The sequence below is a fragment of the Chamaea fasciata genome, unplaced genomic scaffold (genome assembly GCF_029207755.1).
Source record: "Chamaea fasciata isolate MVZ Bird 193981 ecotype frontalis unplaced genomic scaffold, bChaFas1.0.hap1 SCAF_12, whole genome shotgun sequence".
Classification (NCBI taxonomy): Eukaryota; Metazoa; Chordata; class Aves; order Passeriformes; family Sylviidae; genus Chamaea; species Chamaea fasciata.
In genome coordinates, this window is record NW_027094097.1 from 1150067 (window position 1) to 1175069 (window position 25003).

Below are 25003 nucleotides of genomic sequence, written 5' to 3' on the forward strand. Positions count from 1 at the left end.
AAAATACTAAACTTGAGCTACAATGTGGAAACAAGCACGTCCCTGTTGGTCAAAGCATTTAATATATGATTTTATGTGTATATAATACACTTCATAAAGAAAGAAATAATACTTATTTAAATAGGTATACTGGCCTTACTGGAGCTGACATGCACGAGGTGATGACTGGTAAAAATCATGGCTGGTACCTTTAGCTTCTAACAGGGGAAGCCCAGCAAGCTGTTAAAACACAAAAGTCAAAGTGATTCCAAAAGTCAGTGCAATACAGACACAATATAATGAGCTTGAAAAGCCAAAACTTCCTCATGAAAAATATTTTGCCATATGGACTGAAACAAAGCTGATTCCCTAATCAGGTCTTTCTCAATCCATCCCAACATAAAAAAACAAGCAAAAAAAGTGACTTTCAAATTACACAATTTATTTAGTATACAATAGTCATTACATCTCTTTACAACAACATATTATAAAATAACTATGTTAGATCCCACCAGCAGAACACTGAAATAAGAAATGAAAATACACTTATGTATCCCAAAGGCTTTTCTCTCCTAAAAAAGTCCTGGCTCCTTGGATTTACTCTTTGAAGCAGGGTGGTGTCTGAACGCTGCACTGCAGTCCTTGGAATATCCCTCAGTGTTAAACCCTTCTGATAATCTCTTATGATACATCTTTCTGTTTAAAAAACCCCAAACAACCAGTTTGCACTTGGTAGTTTCTATGAAAAGGTTAAACGTCTCTTTTGGCAATATCAGAGACTGCATTTTTGAAATTAGTCTGTTGAAAAATAGTTACTGTTCCAGTCAGCATTTCTTAGTCTCAGCTGTCACCTACAAGTTCTGAAGACAAGAGGCTACCACAAGAGGCTGGGTCTGGGAATCCCTCCCCTCCACCAAAGGGAAGTTACTGCACCTTTCCAGCAAGATCCACCTGTGTTCTAGAACAAGCCATAGAGCCCAGACATCTTTTACCTTTTGTGCGCTTGTTTTCAATTACTGAAGCCACTCACTGAAGGATTCACTGACCCAGGCTTGCAGCAAGAACCACCATGCATCATTACAGGCCTAATTAAAGTTTTAATACTGATTAAAATGTTTTATTATTGTATTACGTTAAACTGCAGCGGTCTCCAACCTCATTAAAGGATACAGGCCAGGAATTACTCAGGAGTTTCAGCTGCTCAGTGTAACAACCCAGCTCCTGTCAGCGTGTGATTTAACACAGCCTGCCTACAGCACAGCCTTCTGTGCCAGGGAGGAAGGCAGAAGGATGTTGAACATTGTTTAATGAGTATTTACTGAATAGAAAATTGTTTGAGCATGTGACATAACCATCTCCATCTCTTCGGTAATTTACCTTTGTGCAACTGAAAGGGAAAACACTTAAATCATTTGGAATTGGAGCCCAGCTCAGTTGTGACAGCTAATCTCATTACACATCTTGATTAAATTAAATGTGGAGTTTACTATCTGCAGCACTTTTAAGTTTCCCATCATTAGAAATTAATTGCAGCGGTAATTACTATAACTGAGTTATTTGCATAGGCCACAAACACTCTTATACGTGTTCAAATGTTAATTCAACCTGGGCCTAGAGGCACTTGATTATTACAATTCTGTTTTTCTTAAGAAACACATGAGCCTAGTGGATGTCTGATTCAAGATGGAGAGTACTGTGAGGCGTCCAAATTTGATTTCTGATTTCAGTCTAAAACCAAAGCAGTGCTAAAAACATAGCAAAAGCCATGTGGTACCTTCATAACGTTTAGAAATCTGATACAAATCACAAAGTTCAGGCTGGTAAAAAGACAAAGGGTACAAACAAATCACAAAATTCTCAGCATTGAGGTCTGGCTTCACTTCATCTTCCATGTCATTTTAAAATACTGGTAGTCTCTGTTTCAGGCTAAAGAACAAGGACACAATTTTGTGCTAAAATATAGAGCTTTGTGTCTGAAATAATACAAACCAAAGCTCTACTGTCTGAATGTACTTGAAATACTGGTTTCCTGCTGATTTAGAGATGAGGTGGTTTTTTTTGTCCAATTTTGCTATCCTAGTGGGATTCAAACAAGGAGAAAAAGGATCCCCTCTAGTTCAGAAAGTATATACAGAAAAGTGTTGTGAGAATCCAAACTGAGAAATTTGGATTTTCGTTTGTTCTGAGCATTGTACAAGGATACAAACATGCAACATGTATCAAGCATGCTCCAGCCTTTTTTCTCACTAGAAATACATAACACTCCATCATTAAACACTTAATGTTATAAACCAGTTTGTTTCTGATCACTAAAAATGCTGGACCAAAGATTAAAGGTTTTTCTTCAAAATTATTTGCTTAATCCTCACTCACTGATTCCGCAGTCACACTCACAGGATTGGAAACTCATATCCGCACACATTCCCGAAGAATTGAAAAAAGAGGCACTGAAAGAGCACAAGGATCTGTCAAAAAGGATCAGACTGTAAGACAAAACTTCATTTTGTGACCGTTTTTAGGATTCACAAAGGCAATGCTTGCTCAGGGCAGGAGCAGCATGGGCTGCTTTGACTGAATTTCTACCACTGGAGAGGAAAATCTGAACTGCTGAGCAGATTCACAGGCTGGCACTCAGCAGTGCTCCCACAGGCTGCTGCCTTTGTCTTCCAATCAGTTGAAACTAGAAAATAATTACAACCTAAGAGTTCTGAGGGTCAGAATTTAGCATCAAAATGGTCCCTGCTAGCATTTATTTATGAATTTTTGAAAATTTTGGCAACATCAATAATGTTATCAAAATTAAACTTGTCTAAGAAAAAAGAATCACAGTAATTAAACAAGAAACCATTGGCGTAAAATGTCTTAAAAATGTAATCTGTTTGTAAACTTCATCTGCATTTCCTAATGTGGGTCCTAGCAGTGAAATACTGAAAGTGAAGTCACGGTGGCAATGTTATTTATGCTTGGCAAGTTTGTAAACGTGGAATGTTTTGTTTTGAAACACCCTGGTGAAGTGCACGGTGTAAGAAGGAAGGTTTTTTTTAATTTCCTCACAGAAGCGAGGATACACCGAAGGTTTCAAATCAGGTTCATTCTCTCCCAAGCCATCCATGATCTGCAATGAAATGGAAGAGATGTATAAATTCCTTTAGCCAATTACAGGCAGTAAAAAGTTCATAACAACCTCCACAATACATTCACTGGGTCAGGCTGGCCAAACAAGTGGGAGGAAGAAAACAGCTTTAAACCAGTAAGACTTAGAGTATTGTCTCTAAATGGATAAAGTGCTTTGTCAGAGGTCTGTATCTATATGTACTTGGGCTTGTGCAGCCTGCTCTGCCTCCACCTCAGCCCCAGAAATGCCTGGGAAGTGCCCTGACACAGAGTGGTAACAGGAGCACGCTGCACCTGAGGAACTGAAGCTCTGAAGCGATTCACACCTGGGAGGGAACTCTGCTTGTGTGCTCCTAACCTGGAGCTCGTCAGCAAGTGATTGCTTATCCTGCCCAGGCTGAAACTCCCCCTTTTTTATTCTCAAATAAAAGCAGTGTTAATTTGGCCCTTTTGAGAATGTCTAAAGGCTCCAGTAGGTTCTCCTCCCCACAGTGCGAATACACTGAGCTACCTCAGATCCCAGAAGCTGGGTTTCAGAGGGAACACAATGTATTTTGTCCCCGTGTTTTATCCTGGAACACTCACGTGGCCATTGGCTACATCGAGCAGGTCCCGCAGGCGGCAGCCCCGGCTGTGCCTCCTCTCGTAGCAGATGCTGTCCTCCAGGATCACGTAGTCCGTGCCAAAGGAGCGCAGGATCCCGTGCACCTCCCCGGGGGAGCGCTTGGCATAGATCTGGTAAATCTGCAGAGCAAGGAAACAGCTCCAACACCACACGCCACAGCACCACTCACAACTGCTTTGTCTGCTCTGGCAGGACTCCTCTACCTCGAGCCAAAGAACTGACACTGGGTAACCACGTGAATTCAATATTATAGAAACAGTCTAAAAGTGCTTTGTTCAGTAGCCACGTGGAGATGTGTGTTATGGTGAGGATGCTGCCGGCCACACAACACTGCACGGTGCTGTCAGGCTTTGAGAATGTCTCAAGTCCAGAGAAGGGTGGGGGAAAACAGCCTCCCCAGCCCTGTGTGCAGTTTCTCAGGGTGGGTTCTGTATCCATTGCTGTGTGCTGCTCTGGGAACTGAAGGGAGTATCAGGGAATGCTCCTTGTGGATTTAACAGCCCAAACAGGCACCAGGATCTACTGAAGCCACAGCAGCGCCCTTGGGACTAGCCGGGTACTCAGGCACAGAGCTGCCCAGACACTCACCAGCTGCCACAAGTGAGCCAGGAGATGCCAAAGCAGTTACATCCTGGCCCTGTGCCATTACTAAGTCACTCCTTGAGTAAAGCATGTGATGCCTTTTGCAGTGCCATTAGGACATTACTGTTTTCTGGAGGGGACTCGGCGACACGGGCAAGGATTACTTCAAGAAATCAGAAATCTCTTACCTGCTTTGTTCTCTCTCTCAGGCTCTTATCCTCATAGTGGGGATGGTTGGTCAAGGTCCGTCCAGTGCACAGTTTGACTCCTGCCAACAGCTGCATGCTCCCAGCAAACACTGCTGTGCTTGGAGTGTTTGACCTAAACAAACACCGATAAGTCTGAGGAAGTCTCTGGAGGGGCATTTTTGCAATGTTTGTGACAGATCAGAAGGAAAAAAAAGACTGCAGAAGTATTTTTCTGCTTCTCCTCTATTCAGGGAGCAAACTGTTCAAGCAACTGTGTTTTTTTTCAAATGCCAAGTGGATAAATTACGGTAATACCCAACTGCAAATAAAAAATTTACTAAGCACTATGAGGAAATCTAAGGAAAACATGATCCTGATAATTTCAAACTATTTCTGTATTTCATCTATTTCTCAGGTTCATAAAGCCTCTGAATATTTATATGTTTCTATAATCTAATTCTTTTAATATTTCAAGAAACTTATTGTGACTTAGGTTGGTGTCTGATACATATAAGGTACTTCATATAAAATGAATTATTTAATCTGAATGGTAAAACTTTGTGTTCCTGTCCTGGCATACACCGCACATTTGGAGCAAAAACTTTATTCCATGAGACATTAATCTTCCTATTCTGACAACTGTGGGAGAGAAACTATGAAAAAAGACACCCCAGTTGCAAAAAGCTGGGGCAAGGGGATGCAGAAGATGCCAGGACAATGCTGTCACTTATTGTTAGTGTGATCTTTGAAATTCCACATAGCAGTCCTGGTATCTCAGGATCACTCGCATCACTAATGAAAAAATTATTTTTGCTCACCTTCTTCCCATCATGTTTACAATCTAAGATATTTTCAAAGACACAACAGAAGAGCAGAACGAAAAGAAAAGAGTAAAAATGTCAGGCAACGGGCTCATCATCAGGCTAATGGAAACTGGTCAGAGTAATGTGAAGTGTTTCCTAGTGCTTAGTAGGCACATAACCATGGAAGGGTCTGTGAAGACTAAACCAACAGAAAGCAGCACACATTAAATCAACTAAAATGGAATTAGAATGTGAATAGGTGCCTGACATCCCCACGCATGCACTAAACTACTCCAGCAGCTGTGACGCTTTGGGGTGCACTTCAGGGAGCCTTTGGAAACTGCAGCTACACACTCAGTCATCTTTAAGCTCCATGATCAGCTTGAAAACGTTGAGAGACAAGTATTAAATTTTACTATCGCCTTTCAAGAGATTATGCTTAGCAAATGAATTAATAATTACAAACCCTTCCTAAAAAAATCTGGCACTGGTACATTAATCTCATCTAGGAAGGCCAGAGATAGTATTTTTAGAAGGCCAGTTTAACTTCACTGATAGACTAGTCCTTCAACACTTTATAAAACCAGTTTCATTTTAAAGCCTGAAAATATTTAATCTCTTAAGAAATTATTTATTACTTAAAATATTCAAAGCCACAAGTGTCCTGAAGTCAATGTTCCATTAAAAGAAATTAATTCCTGTTAGAATTTAGTACTATGCAAATGGGATGGCCCTGACAGGCTGTCAGCCAGGACTTATCCCTGGAGCTGTGGGAAAGCACAAGTCTACAGACTAAGCTGCCAAGGACATGGGCTGGACTCACAGAGGGACTGGAGAGAGCTTAGACATCCAAAAAAAAAAAAAAAACCAACCTCTTAAAGCATCTTCAACATGTTTCTGCGTTTATGCCTGGGCCAGGCTACTAATGTGACAAGTAGGTTTCTGTGCTTGTTCAGGATTAGTTCAAATTTTAAAACCTGGCTGGTCTTACCAAGGCAACCCTGCTCTTCTGATTGCAGATTTGCATTAGAATGGGCTCTGTAGCAGACTCAAACTTGCTTAAACCCACTCACACAGCCCCTCCCAACAAGTACCAAAGGCAAAACCACAAGAAAAAAAGCAGACAAACAAAAAAGCCAAACCAGCCTGCAGGCTCTTTCCTTTAAAAAGAAAGCTAAAGGGAGACAGTGCCCTTTAGCAATAACCTACTGGTAAAAATGCTTGTCAATGATGTAGAATCACAGGATACACCGAGTTGGAAGGGACCTCCCAGGGCTCATCCAGCCCAGCCCCTGTCCCTGCCCAGACCCCCCAACAATCCCACCTGGCAGCGCTGTCCAAAGGGTCCTGGAGCTCTGGCAGCCTCGGGACTGTGCCCATTCCCTGGGGAGCCTGGGCAGTGCCAGCATCCTCTGGGGAAGCAGAACCTGTCCCTGATCTCCCAACCTTGCTCCGGTCACAGGCAGCAGAGATAAGCTGCAGCCCCCAGTGACTCTGCCCCCAGCAAATGGATCCCGCAGAAGGTTCAGGGTTCCATTCCTCCCGTTTCCAAAAGCATTCACTCCCGCTCAGAAGAGGTGAAGTACAGCTGAGCTGCGTTCTTTACCAGACAGAAAGAGTTTTGCCAGCACTTCCTGCTCTCCCTATCCCTTCAGACAATCTAGTGACCACTGCTCGCTTTTCAAACAACTGCCTCAAGTGCTCTGGCCCAGGGTGGAGTTAAAAACCTGGTGCTCCAGGTAAAGGCAGACGATTCCCTGAGATTTACAGGGAAGCCCTGGGAAATGTGTCCTCCAGACACATCACTGTCCATATTTCACTGGGCAGCTCAGATGTTCCCAGGCCAGCAGGAGCTACTGGAATCCCTCTTTCCCTGTGCTGCACTGGCAGTGCCAGGAGCACAAGTGCTGGATTCCAGTGCCCTGGGCAGAGAGCTGGGAGGTGACACTGGGAGGTGACACAGAGCCCCAGGCAGTGTCTGCTCTCTCCAGTTCCCTCCCCAGGAGCTCTGGTGGGGGCTACTGCTGAGTTCTGGGGACACAGGAGCACGGAGGAGCATTCCCAGGCCAGGATGGCTCCTGCATGCCAGGGATGCTCCTGCCCATGCCCTGCACCACGGGCAGGGCCCTGCAGCCAGGGCACCTCCTGTGCTGCAAACCCTGAATGACACTTCCCTATTACACAAAAACCAAGCCATTTTTACAACTGTCTCAGCAAATGATGGATAAAATGAAAGGATAATTTGTTTTTATAGCTTTCTGCCAAGCTCCATACCACACTGCCCAACCTGCAAACAATTTATTCTCTAGGAAATGTCACTAAATAATGACAAGGACTTACAGGTCAAACTGATTTACATTATATAATTTAAATGCCATACCAAGCAGACCTGATGGCATTTTGAACAAATAATCTCATTTATTTTTGAAGCTCTAAGCTTTCAACAAGTTAATTACAGCTGAGCTAATGGGTAAACTAAGCACTATATTACAGTGTAGGAACCTTTTCTTTACCTTACACTTAAGAATTTAGAGAATTATATAAATACTAAAGAATAACTCATTAAAAATAAAAGGGTTTTACAGGAAGTACTTGCACAGACTCTGAAAGGGGTAGTAATTCTTTCTCTTAAACTGCTAAAGAATTATTGTGAGCTGGTTTTAGGAAGCACTAAGGAAGAAATGGCCAACATTGCAATTACAGGTCAGACCATAAGAAATAAAATGGCTATTTCTAGTAAAAGTCCTCCAGAGTTGAACCCTCTAGTTGGCTTTCAAAGCCATAAAATCTGACAAGTCTCAGATTATTCCTTTACTAGCGCCTGAGTATGGTATGAATCAACAAAGCAAAAGGATTTGAGAAAAGGAGATTCTGAGGAATAGTGCCAAGATCGATTTTTTTTTTTCTTTAAAAGAAAATCTTTTTATTTGCAGAATGCAATACTAAAATATCACCCATTCAGCTGCAGGTGATAGGCAATAAAGCATATTCAGTCACACTGTCATGGTTCTTTTTTTTCCCTCTGGTTTGGAAAGACTGAAAATTGCAAAAATGGAAAACGACAGCCATAGAGAAAGAACAACAAGATGCGTTTTCGTGAGTCCCAGCTTCCATTTTTATGCATGCAGATTATCCTCACATAAAGGAGTGCACCTCTTGGTATAAACCTACTTCTCAGGCACGCTCAAGTTCATGCCTGAAATTTACTCACATGTCTGTCCAACAAAAGCGCAAGAATTTAGGAACATCAATTAGAAAAGAAAAAAAGAAAAAAGTGTAATATTGCCTTTAAAGTCTGGAACATGTGTTGATTTCAGTGTGATAACCATTGAAAATGTAAGTAATAAACTTTAAAGCTGGTTTGAAATCAAAACATAGCCGTTAACAGAAATTACTAGAGGAAAGAACCACCACTGAAACATGGGTGCTTCATTTGCATGATCTTAGGAGGTTTTTAGAAATCTGTGGGGTTTCTGCTAATATACAAATTTGCCTGCTTGTCCCCACACCTGGTTCGGGTACAGCTGACATCCAACAATGCTCTGCTGAATTTCAAGTCTCAGTGAACTTTACCATTGTTTTGGCTGTGGCCCAAGATTTCTAACAACTTTTTTGGTGAGTTTTGGCAACTGCTATTGAAATATTCCACAACCGTAGACAGATTTCCCCTTTAAAGGCAGAAGACATTGCTTCTTTAACACTTACCAGGAGTAAACAGAGTAGGGAAGTTCACGCTATTGATTTGCTCATTCTACTGATATTCTTCCCCATCTCACAAATGAGCATGTTGTTCCTGTTGTCTTAGGGAGAAAGACCAAAACTAAGAATTTTAATGTACCTCCCAGCTGGGAACAGAGCTGTGAACTATCCCTGGAGCACTGGATTCTCGACTTTTTTGTTGAAAAAAAGCTAAGAAAATGAGATGGTGGGTAGGAAAAAAAAAGCAGAAGACGGGGATATGCAAGGACATTATGTAAAAAATTGTGCTCTGCAATTGTACAGATACAAACCAGTAGATCTTCCTGAAAATGCTATGGTAATTTTAGTGAAGGGAAGAGTAAGAAATGCATCTGCAGACACTTCACAGGGGACAGACTAATAGTTGGCCATTACTCAGATTGTATATTTGGACAAGTTAATATGCATTTAGAGCTAAGCGGACAGAAGGGTTTTCTTGTTGTGGAGAGATTGCAAGACAGATGAGTTATTCCTAATTCACTGCTATACATGACAAATTAGAGCTCCTCATACTGAGTTTTAATAATGAATGATTAGTTCCTGACACCAGCCTTGACAGGCCATTAACTACAGCACAACCATCGAGTGTTAGTATAGCAAAAGTGTTCTCTCACACATCAAACTTAAGAAAATCTGTCCCACTTTGAGAAACTTACCATAAATTTTGTTGACTGGTATTTAAAGCATAGATAATTAACTCTTCTTCACAGGAATAATATTTCTAAATACAATAAATTCTAAGTTAAAAAAAAAAATGCCCCTCTGTAATTGTCTGTCATGACTTGGAATGAAGAGATGACAAGCACCAGTTTAGCATTCTCAGCAGTAAGAACACATGAAAAATTATTCTCATTGGAGCCAGCCAAATCCAGTTCATGGCTGGGAATAACTCCACATGCATATTTTATATATAAATCTATATATAACTCTCTACATTGCACACAGGAGACCTGAACTATCAGACATTTACCATCTTTTAATAAAACAGTAGTGCTAAATGGAACTGGCTGGTAAACATTAGTCACAAAAACATGTCAATAAGGCTGCAGAGATTCTAAATGATGGAAAAAATCATGGCCTGCTTTCAAAATAAGTCAGTGAAGGCTTGGAATATATTTTACTTCTAAATTACTCTTTCTGCTTTATGGATTAAAGAAATACAACATTATGGAGTACAAATATGTTGCTGTGGGGAGAACAGGCTGGGTGACTGGTTTCACTGAAGTTCATTGCATATGAAGGAAATACTCCAAGGAAATACTTCAAACAGTTCAATATTTAATGTTGTATATTCCGTTTTACTTTCAGAATGTTTTCCTCCAGAACATGAAACCAATTTTCTTTTTTTAAAATCATTGCTGGAGTTGCAAATAAATACAAGTCCCAGGAATCCCCCTGGTCAGAAACTTAACCTGAAAGTTTCTGGTGGTTACTCCATGTTAACAGAGAATGTACCCCTTCAGTTCACAGCCCTCCAGAGAACATCCTACCTGGCCTTTTTTTCTCACCATCTTCTACATGTAGTATTCCAAACTGTTTCCACCTAAAAAATACCTTCCTATGCTCTGTGAGAAAGGAGAAGTGACAAGGTGGGGTTGGAATGATTAACTCACACTCCTGAAAGACTGCACCTATGCTTAGCTGCGACAAGTTCAATTAAAAATATTTTGCTTGCAGTTTGGAACACGTTGGGATTAATTCTAACAAGCAGAAACAACTTAGATTGTTTTCAAGTCCAACAGACAGATGCAGAGTACGAGTTTTCCAGAACTACATCCAAGCTTTTTAAGGTTACAGAGTTGAAAAGTACATTAGGTTGGGGCAGAGGAAATAAAATCATTGCACTGCAGAGGTTTATTAAGTAAAGAAGTAGTGATAATATGATGAGAGCAGCTTGACACCTCCAAATTTACCTCTTTTAGCTGGGAAAACTGTGTCCTTATGGCAGCAAAGGGACCAGCTGGTGCACATGGAACACAGCAGGGATACTGAACCCGGGCATGGAGCTGCTCCTACCCGACCTCCTGATAACCCACCCACCCTAACTCTCCTCAGGGGTCACCAGAGTTCACTGCTGAGCTGTGACAAATAAGGAAAACACTATACCTAAGAACATTAGATCTACACAAATAGCATTTAACTGAAATAGAGAAAAAATCCTCTTACTTAATCCAGTTCATCAGCTCCACAGTGTCTGGGTCATAGAATTCTCTCAGCTCTGATAGTTCATCCATTATTCCCGGCCAGAACTAAAATGGAAACAAAACAGAACCACCTGAAGACAGAATGAACAAAACAAGTTCTGGATGCTGAAATGTGTTACTTCCTCTTGTCCAGCTCATGGGCAAATTGCAAGACACAAGTGTATCTATCTACCCTTCCTATGAGGAGAGGAGGTCACTGCAGGATGAACGCACAGTTTCAGAGTTTGAGATCTGCAGCTCCTGCCAGATGACCAGCAGGACCAGAACCCATTGTCAATGGTGGCAAGAGAAGGAAAGGCCCCAGGAATTAACATTAAGTTTGGAAAAGAAACATAAAACTAAATTCAAAAAGGTAGGAAATTGGTATCACAAGTAAAGATCATTAGATGTGCTGCAGATGCTATTAAGGGTATTTCAGAAGGTTGAATTACAAGGGAGCCACTAAAAGCAAAAATAAAACTGTGACTGAATGACAACAACCAATAGACCATCAGGAGAAAGCATTTCAACATTTACTACAGACAAAGAATACATAAATCAAATCTGGAGGAGAGAAAAAAGAATTGAAACCAATTTTGAAAAGCTTAACCCTCCTGTCCAAAAAGCTAAAGGAACAATGATTCATTAAAGGGTTTATTGTTTAAAGCCAGTGAATATTCCAGGGAAGAAGGGAGCAATTAAGGAAGATAATGACAATGCTAACGACAGATTGCTGTGCATCAGTCTTTACTACAGAGGATGTTATGGTGAAACCTATTTCAAACCTGCTTTCCTTAGATAATGAGGACTGCTGGTTTGAAAATTGAAATGCTACAGGAAAAGTCTAAGAGAACCCACCTGCTAATCTAAAAAGCCATTAGTCATCCCATTTATATAATGCTCACCCAAGAGTTCAGAAGGAATCTGAACGTGGTGCTGCTGAGCCCCTCAGCAAACACAGACATTCCTTCACCCAAACTGTAATTACGTGGCAGGACTGGGGGCAGCAGGTGAAACTGGGCCAAGGAAGATTCTCCCCAGTGCAGCTGCTCACTTCAACACTTGTTCAAGTACCCCTGGCATCTCCCAGCTGGAGCCATGGCAGCATCACAAGCCTGGGGAAGCTTTGGGAAGTACAGCAGTACAACAGATGTATTTCTGCTCTTCAGAACTCTCCCAGAGATTAGTAAACTCAGCTGTTGTGAAAGGAGATTGTGGAGTCTCATAATGAACCAAAATTCCCTCATCATTGCTAAACTGCCCTGGAAAGCTTCACATTCTGAGAGTTTGGAGTCCCTCAGGGTGGAGACAGAAGGAATGGGCTCTGCTCTGCTTTTCAGTCAGCGCAGCCCTGTAACCTCCTGAGGAAGCAGTGGCACAGCTCCCTGCTCAGTGCTGGGGCTATCCGTGGCAATCACTCTGTCAGGGTTTTTTTCAAGTCACATTACTGCAAGTTTTCAGTGAGTAACAAGCAGTTTCCACTGGAGGAAAATTTTGGTCATGGGGCTTGCTATTACTGAATTGAAAAATTTCCAGGTAGCACTACATTTCATTAGTAGAACCAAGACAAAACTAAGGTATTTACTTCAGGAGTTCCAAATACAAGAGAATGACAAACAAAAATTAAAACATTTGAAAATATGGACCAATAACACTGCCAAAACTTTGTCTTGTAAATATGTCAGATTGAGAAAAACTCTGGTGACACCAGGAGAGGATAAAAAGACCAGATGGAGCACATCAGGGATGTAACAAACTGCTCAGAAGAGTGAGGGAAATGTGAAAAGAGGTTTCCAACTTGTAACAGCGCTTGTCTCTGGGGTCAGAGTCCTCAGGAAAAGAAACCAGTTGTCAAGTGGCTATTTTTTTGCTTTTCGTTTCAGTTTTATGGAGGGGAACACAATACTGGTGTGAACTCTATCAGGAGCTTTCTTAACTGCTTCACTACTGCTTTTTCAACTGTAACAATGAAATTAATCTTGTGTTTTTCCGAAGGGAATTATTTAACAGACATACTTTCATCTCAGACTAGTTATTGCAGGAACAACTTCTCCATCAAAGCAGACTCTGAGTTTTTTGTCTTTGTGACTACACATTAAAAGAATGGTTTGCCCATTAAATCAGTGTCCCAAATCTCACTGCTATGACAGACTGATAATCTTGTACATGTTATTGATTATGGGATGTTTTATGCATTTAAACTGAAGTGTCTGACAACAATAATACTCTGTTTCTGGAACAGACAGAACGTGACCATTTAATAATTCTGTACTTTAAAACATATGAGATGAGGCACAGCAGTAGAGATTATGATTATTTCTGCTCCTACAATAAATGATTACATCATGTGACAATCTGCATATTATCTACAACTTACTTAAAAAAAAAAGACACAACTCCCATTTCTATACAATTATGCATTTAAATAACACCTGCCACTTACACATACAATCAGATAAACATTTGTATCTCTGAACAACTACTTTAGATCAAATAAGCCCAACTGATCCTTCACAGACAATTTCATGGGCACAGCTCTCCTCATTTTTAAAATTCAGTTACAGTTCCTGTATGTAGTTGCTTATAAGACAACACCCTTCTAGGAGAAAGGAAAAATTCCATGCAACTAAAAGATCCCAAAACATTGAGGGAAAAAAAAAATCTTACCTTAAATGAAATGTACAGTAATGTAATTATTGGTATAGAATACTTAATCACCCGTGTCTATGAGAAATTGGAAAAAAAATTGGTTAGTGTGATGATACATTTAATAGATTTAATTTTTAATGTATTGGTATCTGAAATATTTAACATGTGGTGGAATTTAAGAGATTGAGTTTTAAGCCCATATTCTAATTACAGACCCAACATAAAAGTCAGATTTATATCTTGAAATCTATATTCTACAATGTGGAAAACATTGTCATTCAATATAATTGACTGCAAAGGTCTTCTCAGACTGCTGATGATTTCTTATTATGGAGACTTTTTTAGTAAAACTGTGGTTATTTTTCACAGCCACATCTATATTGCCATCTAGTGTACTCCAATGGAATTATTTAATATAGAAACCACCAGAAAATCCATTTCACTTATTGAATTTATACAAATGTACAGCAGAGATGGCTGGTTTGAGAGAACTACAAACAATACCCCGAGCCTTGACTTGGCTTAGACCCAGCCCAAAGGCCAGGGCATGATGAAATGCTGTGAGTGCAGGGCTCACCCTCTGGGACGTGTAGAGATGGAGACACTTCAGGAGGAGTTTCCAAACCTCTGCACTGCACAGGCCAAAGGATGCAAACACACACATGTGGGATGTCCAGAGGTACTTCATCCTGCAAGAACACAAGCTCTTCAGGATCATCTGGGGCTCTGCAAAGCTGCTTGTCAGAGCAGTTAATGCCTAGAGGAATTCTGAACACAGTTTTCTTGGACTTTCAGGCCTCTGAAATAACTGAGTACAGGACTGACACTGCACTTGCTACACGCTCTTAAGAACATCTCTGTTCCCAAACTTCCATTCTTTATGGCAGAATTTTGGGAAATGCCTCAGTCTACAAGCAGAAACACACCAGGGAGAGAAAGAAGGTTCATGACCCTATCAGTTTGTGGTCAACATATTTTATACACTCTTACAAAAATATTCTCCATCATCGAAACAAGCCCTTAGCAGAATCAAAAAAATATACCTCATTGTGCTTAATGCCAGACATCCAAAAAGAACTGTGTGAACTAAGCTGTAAGCAGCATCAGGCTTCAGTGTCACTGTGTATTCTTCCATCTTTTCCTTTAACTGGGCTTGATTTGAACCACTAATTGAAGAAAAAAAGCAGCGTTCAATTAAGCTCTGTACCATATTTCATATAATTATCTGCATTTTAAAAGGCATCGAATCCTTCTGAGGCCAGAAACAACAACCACTGCTATGAGACCACAATCTCCTGTTGCATCCATGGTATAATTTAGCCTGATGCCACCAACTTGATGCAGCATCAGGTATTTCCTTTCATGTGCAGCTCTCTGGAAATGCAATGGGTTTAAAATCAGCTGGATTAGAACGAGATAAAATTGTTCACAGCAAGGCAAGCTTGGTTTCTTGTTTGAAGCAGCTACTCCCATGTTCAGAGGGCTGATGACAGTGAAGAATTTAACTGTGATTTGTGGGGTTGTGCTGGTCTATCTGGATGTTGCTGGAGCCACAGATTGGAAGCAGAGTTAGAGAAAATGAGGTGTCCAGCCTTGTGAATAAGTGGAGGGCCCTTCAAAAAGCCAGCAGCAGCTGCTTCAGTGTGTGGAGTTTCCCCATTTCTTTAAGGGCAGGGGATAAGTGAGATAATTGCATTAAAAATTAGGGACATGTTTAGGATTACATCTAGGGTTGCAGAAAATAAGAGCTGCAGAATCTTTATTTTTAAAGTTGACTGATGCAGTAAGTTTATAGAGGCTGGCTGAATAATAACAAAGTTATTTACAGATGACTGACATTTGACAATTACTATTGTAATATATAATTGTCATAACACAGTTTTAGAATATCTTTTAGAATACTCTCCCTTTCTCTTGCTCTCTTCTCCTTTTTATCCAGTCTTCCCTAAAATCTATGATAGTAACACTAGTCAGGTGACTCTCCTTGAATTTTTGCTTAATCAAGTTTTATCTGATTCCCTGCTACCTTTTGTCCAGGTTGTACATGCAAAACTGAGAGCTCTATAATGAACCATTTTGTTTGAATAGCAGTTCTGTTTGATTTTCTTCTGTGTTCTGTAGATTCCTCAGAATCCCCCAGATTAGCACTGGGAGCTACCAGCAGTGATGCACAGTTCCAGCTGCTGCTCTTTCACAGAGATCACAAAGTTCAGCACAGACTATTCCAGCTCATTTCTGGGCAGTCTGAGGATAACACCTGGCAAATCTGTGATTTGGAGTGCTTTGCACAGGGAAAATAGGATGAACTAAAGAAACTAACATTGTTTAAGATCAAGACATCCTACCCCTGCTTTCCCTCATCCCAAAAAACCCAACCAACATTATACATACAGCAAAACTTCAACAGCAAAGAGCCTGACTGAATCTAGGGAAAGATGTTTCATTGTTTACATTTTTAGCTTCAACAGAAGTTACTTATTCTCCCTGATTTCCCTATCATACACTCCACTCCTCAGCAGCTGTGCAAAGCAATCCTGTATCTCCTGCTGTGTTCACCTGTCAGTTCCTCAGCCAGCTGAAGCAAATTGATAAAAATGTGCATTATGTTAAAATTGCATTTACCTGAGGTTCCGAAAGGCAACAATTACAGCTGCTACTGTCAGGAGGAAGAGAACAAACCCATAGACGTAAAAAAGTAACGTACTGGACAGTCTCGAAAAGGTATTTAAAGGTAGTAAACCAAAGGCTTCTTCACAAAGATACAGGTTAGCATCAAAATCTCTAAAAAAAAAATAAAAATCTTTGTCCATCATGTGTTTCATAACTTGATGTCAAAACGGATAGAAGTTTACTTTTATCCCAAGAAATTATGAAGTCACTGTTATGCAGATTATTCTTAGGGCAAGTATGACATAAACATGAGGTAAAACTGTGATTTGTTGCGCACACTTGAAATAAGAACAACTTGAAGGCTTCAATTAAAGAAGTCAAACAAAAAAGAAAAACTGCAGCTAAATCGTACCTTGTTGCTCCAAATCCAAATTTTGCTTTCAGGAATTTGAATATATGCTCATCTGACTCAAGATTAAGAATTTTCTACAAAGTAGGGAAAGAAAAAAGAAATTATATTTTAAATATGAAAAATGTTGCACAGTAAACAGCTTTTTTGTCATTTAAATGTAACTGTAAAGCAACGCAGGCTTACTAAGATGGGTGCTTTGCAATCAAAGCAGCATTCACTTTTAACTTCATTCATTGAGAAGAAAATTCAGTGAGAAACTTTGCAAATGCTCAACAGTGTAGATCTACAACTGATATAAAATTACAGGTGAGCGTCAAGTTAACACCAATTATTTGTGAAGTTTTCAAATCCAGATATCAAAGATTAGCAAAACAATCTTTTAATTTCTAAAATGCAATTTCTGAGATGCAGAGAAATCTCACTGCAGATTTTACTTAATGATATTTCTGTAGATGGTTAACAAATAGCTTTTAACATAAGACAATGTGTAAATTTTGATATTAAAATTTTTTTTTGCCTACCTTAATGAATTTATTTATTAGGAGAGTCAAGCACAAGACTAGTAGAACATGGAGGATAAGTTTCCCAAGCCTATTAAGCAAGCCACCCTTTTTTAGATTTCTCTACAAAGAAGAAAATATTAGTATTTCAATCCTTTTCTATGTACTTGGAACAAAAGCATCACAGGCTATTTGAAACAGCTGATCTGCTAGTCCTGAGCAGCACCAAATCAGTATTAGGGTCACGTAAGCAAAAATGGATACAGAACCAAGGACCCACAATAAAGACACACTTCCTGCACAAAACTGAAGGGACAGTGTCATAAAAGCTTTGCCCTGGCAGTTTTCCTTTGGCAGCAGCCCTATTGTACTTACAGAACTAATTCTGTGTGCCTTTTGAAATACCTCCTCATTACACCTTCCACCTAAACGTGGCAAAGGGATCTTCTGCCTCTGACACTTGGTAAGATTTTGAGCAATTTTCCAGTTCCAAGCTCCAGATCCAGATGAGCTGCTCTGCTCACAGGCAATACGACAATATTGTGCAGACAATAGGAATGGCCCTGTAAACGCCTTTATTGTGGTCAGAGGCTGTCACCAATGCCAGAATCAGGAAAAAGAGAACTGTAACTACACCAAAAACCCCTAAAATTCCAAGGATTAGGATCCTTGAAAGAAACAATGCATTTCAGGAAGCTGAATTCCACAGGAGCCTAGTTGTCCTAGTTGTCACAGATTATCTTGTTGGAGGCAAATCCATAAATTCAGGCCAAGTCCTGCTGAAGCAGGTGTAAAGTCCATTTAAGCAATTTTTTTTTTCAGGATCCCAACTGCAGCTTGCACAATCATTAATGTTAATAGCAATCACGGAATTATGATGTCTGATGTGCTTGGTTAAGCTGCAGTTAGAGTAATGGAATTCATGATTTGATCAGGCATTATTTGGGTTCCTGTATGCTATAGTAATTCCTCTAATTAGTATTAGTAAATGAAAATTATAATGAATTTAAATCACTCATTCACACACACACACACACATATATATAAATACTCTTTCTTTAGTACTAGAGACATATTTTGGTACTTACCTGGATTGTTCTTGCTATTAAGACAGAAACATTAAAACTTATAAGTAATGATCCAAGAATCATAGAATTGAAGAACTGCAGGACACAGACCAGCAGTAATCCAGAAATCTGAATGATATAGAGCCACGTAACCTGCAACAATAATGAGATTTTTATGTCTACAAAACTTTACAGTCATAGCTGCTTTTCTCTGAATATGCTTTATAATTTATTTCAACATCAATTATTTTTGCAAAGAACTTATCATCTTGCAGTGAATCATTGCATTTAAAGCCATTACTGTATCCTTTTTATATTTATGTCCTGAACTACTCAGGTTAATAATTTATGTCCATTTTACACTTAAGGAAGCCTGATCCTATAATCAAGCAGATAACTGCAGCGTGAGGAAAACATTATTTACTTAATATTTGAAGATGTTTTTATTTTCTTTAGTCCAAGAAGTGTTTCTGTAGCCTTGGTGATGTCTTCATGACTGAAGAGTTATGGCTCAGTGCAGCGCAGCAACCAAACATCCCCAAAACTGTTCACTAAGAGTTCAGTACTCTCCCTTCTGGGTTATGCTAAACTATAATCAGCGTTCAGCTCAATGTGAACACTAAACCCCAGCTGATTTTCTGACACTGGCACAAAAAGACACATTCTACCTCACACAAAGATGCCAAGTTCAGTTTTGTATTACAGAAGTGGTGTAAATCAGTATCAAAGAGCCCACCAAACTCCAACAGTTCTAAGTAATGCTTTTTTTGAAAATGAGTACAGACACAGTGGTGTGGTGAGTGTTCTGGAGTAACTCAGGATGAAGCTGGTAATTTGCTGACTTTTAAGGCAGCTGACCAGTCACATTAAATGCTGACTACAGCTTGCAGCTGCAGATATAATGAAGAGTACAGAAACTTAAGTAAGCCACATTTGTCTCGATATGCAGGCACCATACTCATTTACAGTTAAATTAATACAATCAGTAAAGTTCAAGTCTGCTTCAAATTTAAAATGAAGTTACTTCAATTACTCTTCATCCTCCTATAACCTTTCCTAAAGTTAGAACCTTTTTCAACCAGTGCAAGCTTACACCATGCCTAAAATGATCTTGGTAGAATTTCACAGCAATGCCAATGTCAAAGACAGCGTTTTCATCTTCTAAAGCACATTTCTGTTTTGTAGAACTGACTGTCAATGATCCCTGACCTTCTTAGTAAGACTGGTTTTATTTTCTGCCTTATCCAGCTCAGCAACACAGCAGGGGCAGTGCTGTTACTCCATGGTGAATATCAATGCAGCCAGGACAACTGCTTCCTCCCAGCAAGCTCATGTTCTGCATCCTCCTCCTGTGTGCAGAGCTTGGCTCTGACTGCCAGATGAGAGGATGCACGATGCCTGAGGCAAAATTCATACACTGCTTTAACTTCAGCTCACACAAAGATTTCCTGCGGTACTTTTTCCTTCTGGAAACTTTGAGAGGCCGTGCTAAAGCTGTGGGATCAGATCAACTGTTGGGATGGTGTCTGGAAGTGTCAAACAGTGTCTAAACAAAAGCAGACAAGAATTAAATAGACATGAACTATGTTAAAGTGAACAAACCCCAGGAATGGTGGTGTTTTCATCATTCACTTTTACTCTTGCAGGGTATATACACTGTGATCACTTCAAAGCACAAGGATAATCTGAATTACCCTGGGCATCCAGGCCACTGGTTAGGAAAGCATCTTCCCAGCTGTTGGCTTGATGAAGGCAAAGAAACCAAAGTAGGTTATTTCCAAAGAGAAAGTTACCTTTGCTGTGGGGAGCATGTCCAAGCAGTCCAGTATGAATAATGCCAATGCTTGTATCAGCATCATAAACTGGTTAAATTGCCAAGTCAGGCTAAAGAGAAACGTTGCTATGAATACAGCCATGAGTGTGAGCCTCTGAAAGGAGGGAAGAAAGTTTTATTTTACTTCTTAGTTTCCTTTGTTAAAACACAAAAAAATCAAGCAAAAAGAAACCCCAAACCCCCAACCAAAGGCCACCTTAATCTGGTTTTATTTTAAAACCACTTTTAAACCACTGAATTCTCTAACTGCAATAACAGCTTGGAGGATAACAAATATTAGACTTACAAATTCTTGACTTATGCCTGTGTTTTATCACTCTAATACCATTTGCAAGAAAACAGTGAGATCTCATATAGTTTCAGCCCCCAGATTAAAATGCAGTATCTGTTTTACTGTGGTATAAATAGCAGTTACTTGATCAAAATGAGGAGTAGTAACTTAAGAACTGTTGGTCAAAGAAACTGTATCACCCACTTGATTTAATTATTGCAGACCAGGCCAGTTTTCAGTTACTAAATTCATTTATTGTGTCACACTTGTCAGAAATACTCACTTCTTGAGCAGGCTGTAAATGAGTTCTGAGCAGGTATGTGATGGCTGCTATCTGAACAGCAAAGAATGGCAGTGCCCAGTTCTCCCTTAAAGGAATGGTGAATTCTACCCTTGTAGTATCTACTCTGTACAGAACAGAGAGTTGCACAAATTTAAAAACATGCAAACACTCGGTGACAGAGAGCTTGCAATGACAGGCATCTTTGTGCTATTTTAATTCCTTATTTATAAAAATGGAGGCTCTACACTCCAGTTCCTTCAACACACCTGGCTCTGAAAATAAATCACTATGAAGGTTCTGCAAGTTATCCATTGTTTCTGCATCTCAAATGATGTACTTCAGCTTCACTAACTGTAAAAAAAATATACTGTGGATTACATCTTACTTATGAAGTAGAGCTTGGGTAATTTAGAAACGACAAAATACACCCCAAACTAAAAGCACTCCCAAAATCCAGCTTGTGGATTTCCACACCACAGGTCATTTTACTTCATTTTTTGGTTTGAAAATGCACATGTAAGAACATAAACACAATATAAATTTCACTGTGATCCCAGTGACTTGAGCTTGAATACAGTTTAATTGCTTACGACCTTCTGGTCATTGTTTGAAGCTTTTGAACATAAGAAGTATGTGATGGAAGAATTCCCCAAGAAAGATCATCTGCAAAACCTGATTTACAAGTTAAAAACAAAGAATAATTCTCTTTTTCCTGCTGTAGAGAAAGTATTTGCTAAAAAGGCAAGTAAGCAACAGATCTGAGACGTTTAGCTGGAGGAAGAACGTGTTTAAATGAGGTTACTCAGTAGCCTCAGAAGTAATTCATCTGGACAAAAAGTCTTTATCCAAACCCATTCCATGCACTTATTATACTGCACAAAGGAAACAAGCTCTCATTGTTCAAAAATTATTAGAAGGATGGACAAATTTGCTCCAAATATTCTGTAAATGGAAGAGATGATCTCATGAAAGAAACGTGTGAAATACTGCACATTGCATGTGGCTTTTAATTACTTTTGTATTTGGAGAAAGGAACATCTTGCTTCCACACACCTGTAATTATTCTGTAGTGGATGTGCTTGCAGATAAATTCCTTTAGAGCTGCTCATTAACATATCAAACGTTTCTGGTAGAACCAAGACTGTACTTTTATTCTCTTGAGTAATTTACAGGTAACAGCCAATGTCACCAGTCTTAGCTTCATAACAGCAGCTTAATTCTGGCATAAAGCCAGCTCTTATGTTTTTATCTCCAAACTGATAACTCTTCAAGTGATAAAGCACCAGAACAGCTCAATTACCAAGATTTTTCTCTGAGGATTAGTGCGGGAGATGGCTACAGGAATAAGGGAGGAGAGGAGCTGAACTTCAGATGAGGTTGTGGAAGGAACCCCTGGGGGCAGGTGTGGGGCAGTGAGGAGACACCTGAAGGGCGTCTTTAGGTCATGAAGATGTCCCTAACACCTGAGAGATCCTAGGCTGGAGAAGACAAGGTACATCACCTGGAGCTCCAGACATTTCTGAAAGATGTACTCTACTTGCAGAGACCAATTTAAGAGAAAATTTTCTACTCAAGCTTCCTGAATCTTTGAAAACCCAGTCTGATACGTCAGCTCATTTCTGATTATTTTCTAATTATTTTTTTGTTATTAAAACAATTTTTCCATTTTCTGGCTAATTGGAGAGAGGCCTTATACTTTCACGTTTTGTACAATTAATCCCGCAGTCAAAGCTTTAATGCCTTACCTTTGAAACTAGGTACAATTTTTGAAAGATTGAATGTTTAATCTCACTTACCTGTTTGTAATATACCAGCAAGCTGCCAACAACCCTGAAAGCCATGTTCCACTAAGAAGCCAGCTCGTTACATACAGAGCAATGACATAAACTGCCTGAAGTCCAAACAAAGTGTAGATATAAAAATAAACAGGCTCTAGGTATTGCTGTAAAACACAAGAATACTGATGTTGACATTAAAACACACACGGGGAGGGGATTATACTTAGCATGAATTAGGTTTTGCTTTTACAAATTAAAAAGGCATCAGGAATATTTCTAATTAGAAAATATCTACAAAGGGGAGCTATGATTCACTGCGCAATCTTCATAATGCACTTACAATCTAAAGCCATAAATAAATGCCTACCTGAATTGGAAGAATCCTATACAGAATGCTGAGAAACACCTCCTGGTAAACATTCATTCTTTCAAGTATGTTAATTGTCCTCACAGATTCAGTTTTATTGTCATATACTAAACCATGTAAACCTTAATGATAAAGAGAAATTGAAATAGGAGATTGTCATTTTCCCCCTCCATCTTCATTTGAACAGTGAACAACTTTTTCAAAGGTATTTTAGGATCTCTCATCAGAAACTGCAAACTTTGAGTCAATGATTCAGAACATATTACCTCTGAATCAACATGACCTTCTGAGGTCTTCAGCTTCCCTGCTTCAAACGTGACTCACTGTGCTAATTCAAGTACTATATATTTAGTAGTGTATAAAACATTTATTTTTATACTTCCATCCCCAGCACAGAATCTGTGGTACATTCTGGATCCTGAGAACTGTTCTTGGCACTACTTTAATCACAGGTGAAGTTAATACTGAAGAATGTGTAGTATAAGCAAAACTGCTAGGGAGCAACAGCGAAATATCTAGAAAACCTGAGACTGCTTGAGAAAGCCCCACCACTGCACAAGATTTCCTTGGAAGCTGCTCCTTGTGTCCCTTACTGTCCAGGAACGCAGCAAAAACCGTTGCCCCTTCCCAGAAATAGCTCATAGCTCAAATTAAACAAGAGAAGAATAAAAATGAAAGTAATAAACTGAATAAACCAGCAAACTGAACCCTTAACAGATACAAAAGCTGTCCCTCAAAGTGATTGCCTTCATCAGCATGTGAAGGTGTGGCACAGAAACCAATGCATCATCGTGAAATTTATTACATGCATAACTCAGTGGCTCCCTGGCACAGGAACAGAATAAATCTGTCTCCAGTACAATTGTTACACTATCTTTCATCATTACGGTATGCCTTGTTCTCAATTACATTTGAAAAAAACCCCCAACCAAACCTACAAATAGTCAGCTGCAAAACTTACTTTACAGTTTACAATACCTTGCTGTATGGAAGCAGCCTGAATCATCTGTTTGTAGTAGGAATAATAAAGTCCGCACTCCGTTCTGAATGAAATTTCTCTTTCGACCTCCTGCAAGTGAAGTTCAACAGTAAATTCACTTCCATTTGCTTTTCACCATCATCCAAAGCTGCCTTCAACTCCTGCTGCACCAGGGAAACTGAGCTCCAGAGATGTTTCAGTCTTTGGGTTTCATACACTAAGCAACTTAGTTCAACTAAAGGTAAACACAGATGGAGAAATTAGGGTGAGAGGCAAATAGCTGGGGTGTACATGACTCTTTTTAACTGGGGAAATGTACATGCTTTTTGTGATTCTGACATGCTGCTTGGAAATATTTTGACTATTTCACTATTTTTTTGTAGTATGACAAGCTTAGATTGGCACCGTGGCCCACAGCTGGACTGTAAAGCTGCAAATCCCTGCTTTGTGCATTTAACCTTTTCTCCCAGCTGCAGTTTTCCCACTGTGCTCCATGGCTTTGCCAGCTCAAGGCTCCATTAATTCAGTGTGCTGTGTGGGGGCTGCACCAGAATGCCAGGGATATTTCAGCTGGCAGGGGATGCTGCTGCCCACTTGTTCAACACTGCTTCTTGCAGGAAGCCAGCTGTCATCACTCTTTCCTTAATTACAGGTGAAAGGAAAAGGGACTCTTTACTTGGCTTTAGGGCAAGGTGAACTTCTTATTTCTAATTAGAAATGTTGAAATTATTTAAACTAGGTACACTTCAAACCAGGCACATTTCAAGCTATGCCTTTTTCTCGGCTGATATTGCAGCAGATGGAGTCTAGTAAGATCTGAAAGCTCTTTGCTTTGGAATGCACTTCCTTTTGTTACCTCATTAATTGTGAATACCTAAAGAAATTTAACAAATCCACAGCTCTGGGCAAGCACATTAAAACAAAGATGGCATGAACAACCAAACTGATGAGAACTAGCAACTGTCTTTACAGAATGGTTCTATTATTAGTGATCTTTTTAGTAGTTTGTATCATAACATCCCAGCAAATGTATCTCCTAAG

The 25003-nt window shown here is 39.7% G+C and overlaps 1 protein-coding gene across 4 annotated transcripts in view; it reads right to left on the minus strand.

The window, feature by feature from the left end:
• Nucleotides 1-400: 400 nt before the first annotated feature.
• Nucleotides 401-25003, minus strand: part of DPY19L3 (dpy-19 like C-mannosyltransferase 3) — a 33915-nt gene continuing 9312 nt past the window's right edge. For 3 of the 4 annotated variants that reach the window (XM_066194222.1, XM_066194223.1, XM_066194224.1), the window contains 16 exons: nucleotides 23962-24052; nucleotides 22984-23105; nucleotides 22635-22780; nucleotides 20839-20962; nucleotides 20244-20378; nucleotides 18472-18603; nucleotides 17405-17506; nucleotides 16884-16957; nucleotides 16484-16642; nucleotides 14905-15027; nucleotides 14439-14550; nucleotides 13880-13936; nucleotides 11196-11278; nucleotides 4489-4621; nucleotides 3679-3837; nucleotides 401-3094 (listed from right to left, as the gene is read on the minus strand). In XM_066194222.1, the coding sequence (XP_066050319.1) occupies nucleotides 2933-3094; nucleotides 3679-3837; nucleotides 4489-4621; nucleotides 11196-11278; nucleotides 13880-13936; nucleotides 14439-14550; nucleotides 14905-15027; nucleotides 16484-16642; nucleotides 16884-16957; nucleotides 17405-17506; nucleotides 18472-18603; nucleotides 20244-20378; nucleotides 20839-20962; nucleotides 22635-22780; nucleotides 22984-23105; nucleotides 23962-24052 (1914 nt within the window). In that variant the 3' untranslated portion in view covers nucleotides 401-2932. The remainder of the gene's footprint in view (nucleotides 3095-3678; nucleotides 3838-4488; nucleotides 4622-11195; nucleotides 11279-13879; nucleotides 13937-14438; nucleotides 14551-14904; nucleotides 15028-16483; nucleotides 16643-16883; nucleotides 16958-17404; nucleotides 17507-18471; nucleotides 18604-20243; nucleotides 20379-20838; nucleotides 20963-22634; nucleotides 22781-22983; nucleotides 23106-23961; nucleotides 24053-25003) is intronic. The other variant, XM_066194225.1, reaches the window with a different exon arrangement.